The following is a 15,750-nucleotide window of genomic DNA, read 5'->3' as shown; positions in this document are numbered from 1 at the left end:
CATAAAGAAAAGTTCAGAGGAAGGAAGTGGTAAGGGAGACAGGGTTTTCAATAAAATTTGAGTAGAAGTGGTCTTGGGATCAAAAAGTCTGAGAATTGATGTCTTAAAAGAATTGTCTGGGGCATTGGGAAAATAAGTAACTTGTCTAGGGTCACACAGACATATATGCCAGAGGCAGAACTTTTAAACTCAGATATTTGTAAAAGCTATCTCATTTTCATATGGTACTTACCATCAATGAACTTCAGAAAACAAAAAGGAAATCCTTTCCTTTCCCCCCCTAAAAGTTTATGAAATATCTTGTAGCAATAAAGTTCCATTTATATGTTTAAAATATAAAGACTTTTTAAAGAAAAAATATTTTTAAAGTGTTCCTTTTTAAAAAATTATTCAAAATTCTCCAACAGGAGTAAATTTTGGAAAAGTATCCCTACCATATGTGGTATAAATACTGTATTATGTACAGTGAAATGTATATTTGTTACTTATAAACTATATGACAAATAGCAATTATAAATGCAAAGGGCAGCTACATAACACAGTGGATGGAGTTCCAGGCCTGGAATACTCATCTTCCTGAGTTCAAATCTGGTCTCAGAAAATTCTTAGCTATGTGACCCTGTTTGAGTTTCCTCATCTGTAAAATGAGATGGAAAAGGAAATGGCAAACCACTTTAGTATCTTTGCCAAGAAAACCATCAACTGGGGTCACAAAGTTGGACACAATTGAAATGAGTGAAAAACAATTTATCATCAATACTATTTGTTTATATGATATACCACTATAGTCTGTGAATCAGTTATATTAGCTCTTCAGTTGTGGCTTTTCTTTTTCTTTGCATTTTCTTTCCATAATAAACATTTTGAGATTTTCAAATATTCAGAACAAGGCTTCTTTTTTAAAGAGAGAGAAACAAACAGCACTATACCATTCATAATCACTTATCCATATATCCTTTACAAATGAAAGGGTGGGAGTTGATAATGAAGACAAATCAAAGAAAAAAATGCATTTAAAAATATCTCTTCCTCTATAAATTAAATTTAAGCTTGAAGGCACCTATTCCAAGACAAGCAGATGTCTTACAGTTGTCAGGAACTTTAATAAGAATCTGACAGGACAGACATTGCCTTTTATCTTGTAATTTTGATTATACCATCTGTGATAGCAAGATACTAAGGCAATCAGTAGGAGAGGTGTAGCTTTTTAGTTTCACTGTGGATAGAAAAGACTCAACTGTTAAAATCTGCTTATTTTTTTTCATTAAACTAATTGCAAAGAAGGCAATATATGAGGTGGAAGTAACTGGATACAGAACTAATGGGCAAACAACAGAAAAGTACACTCACCTAGTTAGAAATTCAACAACAGCATCACCCAGGAATTCCAAACGTTCATTGTGGTTAATCCTGTACAGAGAGGATCATTTAAAGTAGTATGTATATGCATACCTATGTATAATATGTATACTTAAAGAAAAGAAATATAGGATTTAGCTCTTAGATAAGAAAAACTCCTACTTGGCTATTTCTCAAAGACACAATGCAATAAAACTACTATTCTCAGCACTGAGGCCTAAGACACTTTTTTTTTAGAAGGTGGCATTTGGAATGCAATAACAATATTCTGTCATAGTGAAGGTTTAATTTCATCTTATCATCATCTGGATCAGTTTTCCTTACTTGTGAACATTCCTAGGAAACAGAACTTAAAGGTCTTATCAACTTAAGGATGATGGCATGGTACAGTGGATCTTGCATTTTATTTGTAGTCCAAAGCCCAGAATTCAAATCTTTACAACCTGTCCAACAGTGGATGAGTCATTTAACCTCCCTAGGCCTTTGTAAAATGAGAAGTTTGACTTAGATGATCTGTAAGTCCAACTCTAAATCCAAGATCCTATGGCCCAAATGATAGTAAATCTTTCCAGCTAGGTGACTAAAGGTATACTTTGATCCATTACATGTGCTAAGAATGACTATGAGGTCATCCTCAGAAGGATCCTTCCAGTCTGTTGCTAAATATAGTTTTATGTTTTATAAAAAATAGTTCCTGGAAGCTTATAAAGTGGACTATCTTTTCATGCTTGCATAATGCTATAGTCATAGAATATTTCCCTAATAAGTAGTTGACATCAAATAAAGAGTAGAAAGGACCAACAATGTCCTACTAGCAAAAGCATGTTAAACTACAAGTCATCATAATAATTTAAAATAATAAAATTGATTTTAAAGTTTTATCAAATGGGCACAAATACACTGTATTAATTAAGCAAGAGACCCAAAGACGATTCAGTATGTGCACAAAACATATTAATAAAACCCCTAACTACCATATCATATATTTGACTAAAAACAGCAATAGCTGCTATACTTAAGTTCTTTGATAGCATGAACTCTTTCATTTCTGCCTTTATTATACCAGCACTTAGCACAGTGTGTGACACACAGTAGGCTCTTATAATGTTTATTATATATTATAATAATTACATTTATTATAATAATGCCTATTGATTACTTATATTTCAGAAATACTTTATGGTTACAAAGAATTTTCATAGATATTATCTCATTTGATCCTAACAATTACTCTACAAAGCAAAAGTAACAAGGAAGCTATTGTTGTTACTATTTTATAGATGAGAAAACTAAGATCCAAAGAATGACTCCAAGGTCACAAAGTTGGGAAATGGCAGGACTAGAAGAGGACACAGGACTTTTCCAGCACCCTTTTCACTTTAACAAGATAGCTTTACAAGTAATATGTCATGAAATTCATTTTGTTGTCAATAACACTCTGCTTTTCTACTTAGAATTTAGATGGTATGTGGGTAATGATGTAGAATATCCTGTTTTTTTAAAGGCAGTGTGGTATAGTGGACAAAACTTTGGCCCTGGAGAAAGGAACCACCTGTGTGGCCTTCAGAAAGCTACTTAACCTCTCTGAGATTTAATTTTTTCATCTCTAAAAGGTGGGTATTGAATTAGATGGCCAGCTGTAAACCTAGAATCCCATAGAATCTGAACTTCCCATCCGAGAAAATCTGAGCACTTTCCTCTCCTATGGATCAATTTCTTTATAGCAAGAGGTTGCTGTTGTTTGTTTGCCCTTCATTTTTGAAGAGGATCATGGCTTCACGGAGGTAATGCCAAGACATGCAAGTGAACTGGATTTAAGTGAAGGAGGGCTGTGCAAAGTCACCAGCCTCACTTTCTCCTCCTGAGCCATTTGGGTCCAGTGGCCAGATACGAATCAGTACAACTGGAAATGGCCCATGACTGAAAACAACTGAACAAACAGGTACAAAGTACACAGGGAAAGGTCATCTACTGACAGAAGTGCTATTTAATGGTGATTATGACTCTATCTGGAAATTATTCCACTGATTTTGATTGTTCCATTTAGAATTAGGAGTATTCCTCTCACCAAAAAAAAAAAAAAATGTCCTTTCCTTTTTTTCATATTAGTTGATAACACTAATATACAAGTAAATGTTCTGAAACAGTAAAAAGTAAAAGATGAATAGATACAGTAGATTCCTTATTACAGTAGTTTCTTAGCTCTCTCTGATTTCAATTTTTCAGACCCTCTGGTCCTAGTGGATGGATTAGAACTAAAGGAAGAAAAAACCTGGAGACTGATTGCACGCCCCAGGCATGCAAAACATCTTCTACAGGAAAGACCCAATTGCTGTTTCCCAAGTCTAACTAGACACCTGAAATGAAGTCTAGATTCCTAATAGTGTAACCCAAGGGGAATGGAGGGTGGAAACCATGATGGATTTCTTACAAGCTAAGGTGCTCTGTGCTGTCTATTTAAAAGGTGGCATTTCACAGGAAGACTACAGTGAAGCCTGCTCATTTCCAAGATCAGTTCCTGTTACCACAAACTTGGCCCTTGCCTTAACAGCCCCCTTCAACTTCCCTGCCTTGACCCATCTTTTTGAGTGTGTGACTGACTGGCCCTTATGCTACCTGTCTGACTTCTTCACTTCAAACAGGAGGCAAGTCTGACATTTTCCCCAGCTCCTGACCTATCTTCACTCTACCTAAATTACAGACTCCTCTAGGGCAGAGACTGTTTTATTTCTCTTTTGTACTCTCCACACTGGCTAAGACTGCAAGAACTTAGCAAGCCCTCGTTAATTACTTGTATGAATGAGAAATCGAGGTTATTAGTAAAGTAGGGATAATAATTCATTTTTTCCCCCAGTCATTACAAATTTCTTATCTGTAGCAAACCTATCATTCCCAGTTTTTTAACTTTAAGGGAAAATAATTTTAACAAGAAAAATTTGTTAAACCTGGTTCTGATGGTTTCAAATGAGAACTTTTTTGAACATGTTAAGTAAGTCCAAGAAAAGAGTATATCTAAAAATGCCTTGGGGAAAAGCCTCAGGACTCAGAAATGCCTCAGAACCATATTTTATCAGAAATTCCTATAAGTTGCTTACAAAACAAACATCTTCTAAGGTAGAATGGAAAGCCTGTTGCCTCTGGAATCAGAATATTTGGGTTCAAATCCTACCTCTGACACTCTCCATGAGACTTTGAGCAAGTCACAATATTCCTGTATCTCAGTTTTCTCACCTATAAACTGAGGAGTTTGGACTAAATGGCTTCTGAGGTTCCATTCAGCTTTAGATTTATGGTCCTATGATTAATCACCTGTGTTACCATAAAAAATAAAACCAAAAAAGGGTAATTCAAGCATTAAAAAGGCACTAGAAGAAAGAAAATGTCAGCGCATAAAACTAATTGAATGACTGCACAGAACTCTGAAAAGAGTGACTTATTGTAATACCAAAGGCTCAGTAATAAAGAGGAATGATATAGGTTTTTTAAAGGAAAGGAAAATGCTATTTCATGAAATACTAACAAAACTTTAAGTCTAAATTATAAGGGAAGAAGGGGTTTAGAAAACAAAAAAAAATTAGTACTTTTAATTAATCACTTTTTGATTATACTGTAATTTTATTCAACAAGAAGCAATATAACCCTCTAGAGAATAAAAATGACTTTGAACTACACAGTATTTTTAATAAAATTTGCTCAATGAGATTAATCTGTTTTTGTAAAATTTGGGAAAGTGAGGTTTAAACCAGGATCTTAATTGCAAATGTAGATTAATATTCAAATTAAAATACAGTCAGTATTCTCAGTTTTTTTTAGTAAATGGGAAGACTACCAGGGATTAAGAATTTTTCTCTTTATTAGAGTATACATTTACAACTAAACTTACAAATGAATTATCTCAAACTTTTATAATTCTGTTGAAAAATTTTTAAGCTTATGTTTGTTTTTTAAAAAATTAACTTTTGAGCCTGTTAGGCTTTGTTAGGAAATGTACTAATACGTCCTCTGTTCTTTTGTCTCATGTCCACAGATAACTTAATTTTAAAAATCACTCTCTTTAGAGGTTCTAAAAAGTTTCTGATGACTCAGGTCATGTTTATATGAGTAGTAAACAAAGAGTGGTTTAACATAGAAGTTACCAAGTCAGACAATGCTAACTATAACACTTACGGGACCACTGTACCATTTGCCAAAGAATGGAATTTAGTATTTAGGCCAATCTAAGAATTCACTTATGGATCCTTAGGTACTAAAGCATTAAAGAACCCATATAATCATAGATTTTGAGTTGTAAGTGACCTAAGAGATCATCTAGTTCAACTTTCCACACAATGCAGGACTCCCATCAGCATCCCTAACAAATGGGTATAGGGGACTCTTCTCTATAAGGTGATACAACTTCTACTCTATAGAAGTTCTGAGCAATGAATCATTATTTATTAGCAGAGTCACTGTGCCATGAACTAAAACAATAGACTGAATTTTTTACATCCTTTGTGTTTCCTTAATATGTAAAAAAAAAATTAGTACACATTCAATAAGCATCGGCGTCATCATTCCTCTTTGAAAAAAAGCATTATGGCTAAATTATACTAATGAATAGCTAATTTCTTCATGTCACTAAATTAGACACTCAACAACATTTTAGTCAGCAATGACTCAGTCAATACAAAATAGGGCAAATATCTGTATCACTGCCTTTTGTGCACTTCCTTTTTCCAAAGGTCTTACTGATACTTTTAGATTACTTTTGTGATTTATTTTTTAAAGCCTCAAACCTTATGCCATCTTAATTTACAAGTTAAAAACAAAAATTCAACTGAGACAGATGTGGTTAGCTTCCCTCAACAGGCTTTAAAAATTGGTGGGTAGGATCACTATTTGGCTGTTGAGATTCTGGTTGATACATTGTAAGAGAAATGATTTATGCTTTTCCAACCGGTAACCAGAATGATAGCAGATAATCTTAAAAGTCTCCAAAATTTCACTCTTTGAAATCCTAAATGAGATGTAGAAACTAGAGCTGATATATTCAAAAGCTTTAGGTTACTATCATCCCTCTTACTCACCTGGTTTTTCCAATTCTTAAGTAATACCATCATTTTGTAGTATTACCATAAAGTTAAATACCAGTTAAAACTTTGAAAAGGGACCCCACTGGCTTTATCATTCTCAGGAAAAAAAATCACATACAGCAAGGGCCCCCACTTTTCACAGGTGCCAAGGTATAGCAGTCGTTGCTTTGGGCAGAAGGTATGTCTATTTATGATTTTGTAGCATTTACTTTAAGACCTCTGAATACCTTCTATGCTATTTAATCCAATTTTACAACAGGAAATTCAGTAACAAAAAGGAAAGAGTGAATTATTTAAAGAGAATTCACTATTACTGAAAAATAACATAGTAGGTAACCAACCGCCTCAAGATTCTTAACACCCATCAGACTTCCTTTGAATGAAGAATAAATACTGTGGAGTGCAGTTCCAATGTGGGCTTGCTGTGGACTGCTGAGGAACAGCAGAAGACAGACCAGCCTGGTACTTAGCCATTGAACTGAAGGTCTTTCTGAGAAAAGGCTTTGGGCTAAATCCTGCAAATAATAGCAATGGCCACAAATCAAAGAACAGTTAGAAAAGACTACTTGTTGTCTTGGGAAATATCACCTTTAAATGCAAAGAGATGAAAATAGCAGTAATCTTTAGAAGACAGTATTTGTACTGCATGCAGCTGTAACTGTTTGCTTTATAGATGTGAAAAACATGAAGATCCTGAAACTTGTACAATGCTAGAAAAGGTATAGCTGAAATAGCAAGTTAGATTTGGGAAACATCAAAAAGCATTAACTGCGCGCCAATTGCATGCACATCACTGTGGTAACTGCTTAGCTTAACTCTTATTATCATTAAATTATCAGTAACTAAAACACAAACTGATCACATAGAGGTTTTCTATCATAACAAGTTCGAAAGAATCATGGCTCACAATGTCCCAGAGAGCATGAGTGAAGATTCTGTAATTGAATAATACTTTTCTCATTTCAGAATATTCTGGTAAGCCAAGTAGGAAGTTGTTTGACCACCTTTAATCTCAAGCTTTAAAATGTGATTCTGGTTTGTGGTATACCTCTAGAAGATGGGGGACCAGGACAAGCCAAGTACAGAAAGATGCAACACATGAGGAAAGAGGCACGAGGGTGGGAGGAAGAAATCACATTACCTAAAGCTGGTAAAAGAAATTATTATTGCACTTCACCAGCTTTAGTGCTTATCATCCTAGCTGTGTAAATGTCACCCTTTGCTTCATCCCATCTTTCTTTTTTTCCCATGCAATCAGTACTAGATTCCTATAAGCACTTCTCTTAAATAATCACTCTATAGCATTTGCTATATACTTTTGGAAAACATACAAATACACACACACACTCGCACACGCACACGAGATCTCTAAGGCAATTTCCTCTCCTTTCCCTCAAAAAAATAACACATCGTCCTTCATTTACAAATATGATACACTGTACTACTGAGCTCCTCACGGGATATCATTTTCCAGTGGTGGTGACAGATTTGCGCTGATCCATCCATACTCTCCTCACCTGATCTTCCTTGCACTCAAGGGCACACATTTGTGAGACGGCTTGCTGGAGTTCGGGTTCAGTCTGTGGCTGTGAAACAGAATGATTCTAACTGGCCCCCATAGGTATTGAACGAATGACCTTAGTTGGCCTCATTAGCATGTGTTCTAACCAACTGAGCTAATCAGCCACATACCACATAACCTGAATCCATATAGTATTCCACAACATTTAGAGAAGGGGGACAGATGCTTACAAAGATAGCAGCTATTACATATGTGACTGGAGCTGAAGATCCAAAGTGAAAGAAAACAATTGGGGGACAGGGGGTGCAGAGGAGGGGAATTAAATTTTACATGGAAAAAAAGTTACACTAAACTAAAATGTTATTTGTTTTCTCATATTCCAAGAAAGAAAAACAATAATGAAAATATTTATAATGATAAAATACTGCTTTTTGTAGGTGTTTTAGAGTACTCTGTAAAAAAAATACACTAACTTTTCAGAGTACTCTTCTATAAAGTACATTTATAAAAGAATCTTTTAAAATGATACAAGCAGGAAACCAAAATACAAGGTTTTTGTTTTGTTTTGTTTTGTTTTACCTGGAAGGAGTAGGGTCATCTTGACCAAGGCGTGACATGATATTTATTAAGGTGTTAATTCCTATTTTCAAAATAAAGAACAGAGAAAATACAAACACACATGCAAACACTGTTTGAGAAACAAACCAAAAAAATTTCCACCATCTACTATGTGCCAACTTAATTTTACGATGCTTCACAATTGTGGAACAATTTGATAAATTTCTAGAATTACAAACAGCTTATATTTATTTCTTTGTAAAACACACAAAAAAAAATCTCCCCAAAAGAAAGAACAGTCCAATGAAATTCACTTATTGGGAGATAAATAGCTTATAAAAAAATCAAGTCTTATTGTAATACTTATTCAAAATGAATGTTATTACTTTATAAAGACCCAGAGACACTAAAAATTACTTTAAAAAAATTACAAAGTAGACCATTCCACACTGAGAAAATAATCCAAGACCTTTTCCCTTCCCAAGATCCTTGAAATAACAGTACAGAGCAAAGGTTGAAATACTAGCAGTGGAAGAAAGAACATCTTGAAAATAATACACGCAAACCTTTTTTCCTCATGTGCATGTGATGTACTTTTCTGTCTCCATATTTGGGTTGACGTATGCCACAGTTGGATAAGGAGTTACGAGCATGATCAGGATTCATTCCAAAGTTTAGGTGATGACTTGGATGAGTCATTGCCAGCTAAAATTTAGATTAAACAAACTCACTTTTACAGTCTCTGAACACAGGTACCATTTGTCTATCCTTCCAATTCTTTCCCCTAAAGAATGAAATGGCTATTTTCTTGGTGTTGTTCCAGCTATAAGTCAAGCTGCAAATCCTGATGTTTCCATTCTCTTTTCCCAATCCAAATCTGCTTACACTTATCAGAGTATATACGGTGCAAATCTCACTTTTAAGCACATCAGTTTATCAATTTGGTATGATTTCAAGGGTAACAAAAGAACTCATTTTCAAAAAATACCTCTATCCATTTCACCTAAAATTCTAAAATTAAAGATTCATTAATGAATCATTTATATTCATAAGGTACTTTATAAGTTTACAAAGCACTTACCTCACAAAAACCCTGGTAAGTTAGCAATACATTATTTCCATTTTACAAACGAGGATACTAAACCTCATATATGTAAACTTAACTTGCCCACTTACATAGCTTGAAATTGTTCAAACCAACACATGGGCTAAAAGTCCAGGGTTCCTTTTATTATAGCAAACTTTCTTTCAAATGCCAAATGCCTCTAAGTGATAACATTAAGACTTGCCAGTGAGTTTTATACCTTAGTAGGAATGACTTTCAGATCTTTTCAAACCATTAGGAACAAGAACACTAAGTAAAAGGGATAATAAATGACAAAAAGAGTGGTATCCAAAGCAGATGAACACCAATTATTTAACACTTTGGCCTTGGGTGGGCTCTAGCCATGAGAGAAAGTGTTTTAAAGTGTCAAACAGAAATATAAAACAGAAGAAGGGATAAAAAGTCAGACTCTAAAGAAAGCATTATAAACCTTTTTTCTTTCATGTGCTATTTTACCAGTCTGATGAAGACTATATACTCCTCAGAATAATTATTTTTAAATAACTGAAATAATGCTAAATTTCAGTTAAGCATTGAGAAAAATAAGTAGGATTGTGTTCCCACCAAAGTTCATAGAACACCTGAAATCTTAACCTTAGGCTAAGAAACTCTGTTCTAAAGATCTCTTCTACCAGAGGAGAACACAGCAAGCTGTGTTCATGGAATAAAAATATACTGTCTTTTAGATAAGAAAGAAAAACGGTTCTTACCTGTAGCAGACAACGATCTTGGAAAGTATAACCAATCAACTTGTCGAGATGCATTAAGCATTGGTGATAACGGATATGATGGGTTAAAACAGGAAGCATCATTGCATGCTAGGAAAAATACACAAAATCTTTTAAAATGTGATTTACTTGGAAAAAGGAAAACTTTTCTTGCTGAGCTCTCTGAATACAGGGGAGGAGAAAAGGGGGAGGGGTTCAATTTAAGAAAACCTATAGATGAGCATCAAGACAAAATATACCCATGCTTCAAACTCTCTCTCTCTCACACACACACACACACACACACACACACACACACACACTCTCTCTCTCACTCTGGTTACACTTCATTTCGATGACAAAAAATTTTCTGAGTATCCAAGAGAGCCATCTGGGTCCAGTAGCCAGATTTGGATCAGGATAACTAGAGATGACCCACGACTGAAAACAACTGAACAACAAATAGGTACAAAATACACAGGGAAAGGGCATCTATTGACAGAAGGGCTATTTAATGGTGATGATGATTCTCTACTGTGTGTCATAAGCATCTAGAATTATTTGGTCTCTGTAAATAAGAAAACACATCACTAATATAACCCTCTGTTCCTGAATGAACACCACCAGTTCTTTCTTTCTAGAATCTATCACTTCTATGCAAATTTCAGGTAACTGGATGGATTTTTGGAGTGGTGGTGATTTGCAGGCTGCTTTTGTTGTAGTTGTTTTTTAAACATAAAGTGGTTACTTCTGTTTTGAAAAAAAAAGGGGGGGGGGAATTTATGCATGACAAAATTCTATTTCGTGACTTTCATATGTATGCAAGAATTATGTCCCAATAGTATTAAATGGCACACTTAATCTATTATTTCATTAGTATGTATCACAAGAATAAAGGAATGAGTTCTGGAACAGTGAGTTCTAGAGATGGAAGAACTATTATTATAACATAAAATGCTTACTAGAGATGCTCATCAACAATAAATACCTTTTAAGGATTTAAAAAGAGGTTAGTTGCATCTCAGTCATTCAATCAACATTTAGTGAGTCCCTTCTTGTGTCAACACTGAACCAGAGAGAACCAGAAGCTAATGGTCTGTTAATTCAAGAAACTATAGTATCTGCATATAAATCAGAACATCTAAGGGAAATGCCTGAGCTTACTCTATTGAAATGTATTTTTTTTTAATTATCAAAAACAACTTAAAATTATTAGAATGTTTATTACTTCATAACAAGGGCTTTTCTTGGTAAAAACACCAGAACTTTTTTTTTTAAAGCAATTGGGGTTAAGTAACTTGCTCAAGGTTACACGGCCAGTTATTTCTGGGTGTGGTGCTAAATATCAGAGTCCAGATTTGATCCCCAGGTCATCCCGACACTGGGGCCAGTGCTCTTACTCGCTGAGCCACTTGGCCGCCCCTAAGCAATTGGGGTTAAGTAACTTGCTCAAGGTTACACGGCCTGGTGTTTCTGTGTGGGTGCTAAGTGTCTGAGCCCGGATTCGATCCCCAGGTCATCCCAACACTGGGGCCGGTGCTCTTACTCGCTGTGCTACTGGCCGCCCCAAAACACCAGAACTTTTAATAATGCAATGGGAATGTAAGAAGGAAGGTTCTTTGAAAAGATTAACAAAATTGATAAGTCTTTAATTTAAAAAGAAAATGAAGATGAATTCATAAACAGAGGAAAATAAAAGCAAAACACTTAAAAGAAAACAAAATATGTAAAAAGTAATTAATACCTAAACTACATAAAGTATTATAAAAGTTTAAGAAAGCACTCTAATTCCTTTTGGGGGGGATGGTCTTAAAACCCAAAACAATATAAAAAAAAAGAAAGAACCCTAAACAACTATCAATAATTAAGGCTGGTTGGGGTGGCTAGATGGCACAGTGAATCCATGGGCCCTGGATTCAGGACGACCTGAGTTCAAATCCAGCCTCAGACACTTAATACTTACTAGCTATTTGACCTTGGGGAAGTTAACCCCAACTGCCCTGCCTTCCGCCCTCCAAAAAGAAAAAAATAAAATAACGAATGCTGATGCTAAAATTTTAAATCAGATTTTAGTACAACAACAATAGAAATTTGAACAATGTATCAAAAAAATAATGTACTATAATTAAATTAAATTTATAGCAGGGATGTAAGGATGGTTCAACTTTAGGAAAACAATTAGCTGGTATTATCAGACACATGAAACTACATAATTATATAAACAGATTCAAGAAAGTTTTACAAAGAAAACAATGCTCATTTTATGCCAGAAGTCTTACAAATAAGTGAAAGGGGACTATTTTAATACAATTACATAGATGTACAAATCCATTATCAGTCAAATTAAGCATTTACTATATGCCAAGCAGTATGTAAATACTGGGGATAAAAGGAAAAGTGGAAACCGTCCCTGCCTTCAAGGAGTGTACATCATAAAGGTGAGGGGGAAAGGAAATACGGAAACAACTGGGTCCCTAACAAGATACATACACAGCATAGTCACAATATAATCAGAAAGAAAAAGGCATGAGCAGCTGGAAGACTAGGGAGGCCTCCTGCGGAAAGCGGCCTTTGAGTTCAGTCTTGAAGGAAGACAGAACAACTAAAAGGCAATGGTGAGAGGAAGAATTGCCAAGGAAAAGGCCCAGACAGAGGAGATGGTATGCTGTGTTGGAGGAAATACAACTAGGTTGGTAGAGCTGTACCAGAATTTGTAGAGGGAATAAGATTAAAGCTGGAATGGTAAGAAGTGCTAAAGTGAAGACTCTATTTTGTTCTTGGAGGTAATGAAGAGTATTAGAGCTCACTGAGTTGGGGGTGCGGAGATATGGTCAGACCTTTGCTTTAGAAAAATCCCTTTGATAGCTGAGTAAAGGATGGACTGGAATGAGGAGAGATGGCTAGGGAGACTAGTAAGAAAACAAGTCCAGGCGAGAGATGATGAGGTTCTGACCTAGGGTTGTAATCATAAGTGAAGAGAAAGTAATGTCTTGTAGATAATATCTTATAGATATCTGGTGAAAGTAAAAATGGAAAGATTCAGCAGCAGACTGGATGTGTGTGAAAGAAAGTGAGGAATTAAGAATGACACTAAGAATGTGAACTTGAGAATCTGGAAGAGTAGTGAAGCCCTCAACAGTAATAAGTAAGTTTGGAGCAGCATAAAGTTTGAGGAAAAAGAAGTTGGCTTCTGCTAAGGACAAGTTGAGTATGAGATGAGTACAAGGACATCCAGTTTGAGATGTTCAGCAGCCAGTTGGAGATGAATGATTTTAGCTCAGCAAAAAGACAACAGTTAGATATATAGACTGGGAAAAATCCTCATACAGATGAGAGCAGAGCTTGGAACAGAGTTTTGGGGAACACCCATGGTTAGTGTACATGACATGAGGTACTAGCAAAGAAAACTAAAAAGCAGTCGGAGAAATAAATCAGTCTGAAGAACCTGGAGAGACAAAAGTTATCATGTTGGTGGAATTGTGACCTGCTCAAATTATTCTGAAAAACAATTTGGAACTGTACTAAAAAAGTAAATAAAACATCCACAAATCCTATTAAGAGATCCTAATGAATTAAAAAACAAAAAGGCCCAATGTTAGCACAAATATATTCATCATAAGAGTTTTTGTGCTAGTAATGTACTAGAAACAATGTGGGTACCAAATGCCTGGAGAATGAATAAACAAACTGAGGTAGAAGAATGCAGTGGGATATTACTGTGCTATCAATAACAAAAAATACGAAGAAATAAGAGAAACACTGGAAGAAAATCATGGAAAAGTTCCTCATTAAAAATGATGGCAAGAAGGGAACATAGTTTGTGTTTCTAAAAATCACAGAGGTCCCCAACAAAGAAAGTAATTCTAAGATAGAACATACAATGCTAAAGACCAAAGTCACCTAAACTGAGGTCTAGTAAGTGTTTTGTGGTTTTTAACTCACAATAAAACCAACTACAATAATAGTTAGATGAAATCTTTCTCTGAATAAGCTATGGTGGGGTTTAAAAAACAAACAAAAGCTAAAATGATTTATTTTGGCCCAGATATTTGAATGCTTCATTAGACTTTGTATTCTGTCATCATCAATTTTCTCTACTAAGAAGTAAGTCTTTATCTCTCTGAAGTAAAGAACTATCCTACTCTATAATTTTAGGTGTTTTCTATTTAATAGTCATTCTGTGCAGCTGTCATGTTGCTGTGTTTTTTATCTTTTTGGAGGGGGGAGGGCAGGGCAATTGGGGTTAAGTGACTTGCCCAAGGTCACACGGCTAGTAAGTGTTAAGTGTCTGAGGCCGGATTTGAACTCAGATCCTCCTGACTCCAGGGCCGGTGCTCTATTCACTGCACCACCTAGCCACCCATTGCTGTGTTTTTCTTTTTTCTTTCTTTTAAAGCAATCGGGGTTAAGTAACTTGCTCAAAGTTACATGGCCAGTTATTTCTGGGTGTGGTGCTGAGTATCTGAGCCCGGATTTGATCTCCAGGTCATCCCGACACTGGAGCTGGTGCTCTTACTCGCTGAGCCACCTGGCCACCCCTAAGCAATTGGGGCTAAGTAACTTGCTCAAGGTTACATGGCCAGGTGTTTCTGGGTGGTTGCTAAGTGTCTGAGCCCGGGATTCAATCTCCAGGTTGTCCTGACACTGGAGCCGGTGCTCTTACTCACTGTGCTACCTGGCCGCCCCTCGTTGCTGTGTTTTTTCAAGTGCTTCCACATGTATTTTCAAATGCAGCAAGAAGTCAAAGTTTTTAAAAATCCTTTGAAAAGCACTTTTATTACCACTTCCATGAAGCTTTCCTGTATTCCCTCATCTAGGAGTAATTATTACTTTCCCCCAATCTTGCATGCCTCTCTTACTCCTGAATGGACTGCTCTCATTTTAATTTGTATTACATTTATTCTGTGCTTGTGGCATCAACCTAAATACTGTCTGAAACCAGGGATTGTGAAATATTACACTTTTCAATTCCCAATGCTGAGCAAAGAATTTTGCAAACACTATGTACTTAAAAGATTTTTTTTACTGAATTGAACTGAAGATTAAAAAAAAAAAAAGGAAACCATGTTTGGTACAGATTTCCAACAATCCCAAATCAACAACAAAAAAAAACAGCTCTCAGCATGAGGATGTTTTTAGGACCCAGGTACCTGCTAAGAGAAGAGACGTAAATCTAATTTTAATTTCAAAAGTATAATTACCTGGCAAACATCAGAACGGATGCCAGTTTTCCAGAATCCTTGGCTACTCAGTTCCACTGTCACCTCTCTTCTCATTGTATTCTTCTGTCGAATTTTCTGCAGAGCTTCCTAGAAGAGAAGAACTAATTCTGAGAGCCAACTCAATACTTCAAAAGTACCGTTAAGCCAGAGAAAAATGGATTCATTGAAAACTACACTTAATCCAGATACTCATCCATTTCTACAT

At 35.5% G+C, this 15,750-nt stretch overlaps 1 protein-coding gene across 6 annotated transcripts in view; it reads right to left on the bottom strand.

The window, feature by feature from the left end:
• The window catches only part of DROSHA (drosha ribonuclease III), a 114,432-nt gene that overhangs the window by 41,870 nt on the left and 56,812 nt on the right, over positions 1 to 15,750 (bottom strand). For 4 of the 6 annotated variants that reach the window (XR_011170854.1, XM_069100756.1, XM_069100752.1 and 1 more), the window contains 6 exons: positions 15,525 to 15,632; positions 10,327 to 10,434; positions 9,078 to 9,216; positions 8,533 to 8,593; positions 7,949 to 8,017; positions 1,351 to 1,410 (listed from right to left, as the gene is read on the bottom strand). Coding sequence is in view for 5 of the 6 variants with exons in the window: in XM_069100756.1 (XP_068956857.1) it covers positions 1,351 to 1,410; positions 7,949 to 8,017; positions 8,533 to 8,593; positions 9,078 to 9,216; positions 10,327 to 10,434; positions 15,525 to 15,632 (545 nt within the window). In the remaining variant the exon portion in view is untranslated. The remainder of the gene's footprint in view (positions 1 to 1,350; positions 1,411 to 7,948; positions 8,018 to 8,532; positions 8,594 to 9,077; positions 9,217 to 10,326; positions 10,435 to 15,524; positions 15,633 to 15,750) is intronic. The other 2 variants (XM_069100758.1, XM_069100757.1) reach the window with 1 other exon arrangement.

Source organism: Petaurus breviceps, unplaced genomic scaffold, assembly GCF_028583685.1.
Source record: "Petaurus breviceps papuanus isolate PSGF00001 unplaced genomic scaffold, PetGlider_PUasm1.0 42, whole genome shotgun sequence".
Lineage (NCBI taxonomy): Eukaryota > Metazoa > Chordata > Mammalia > Diprotodontia > Petauridae > Petaurus > Petaurus breviceps.
This window is presented reverse-complemented; position numbering and strand designations above follow the sequence as displayed.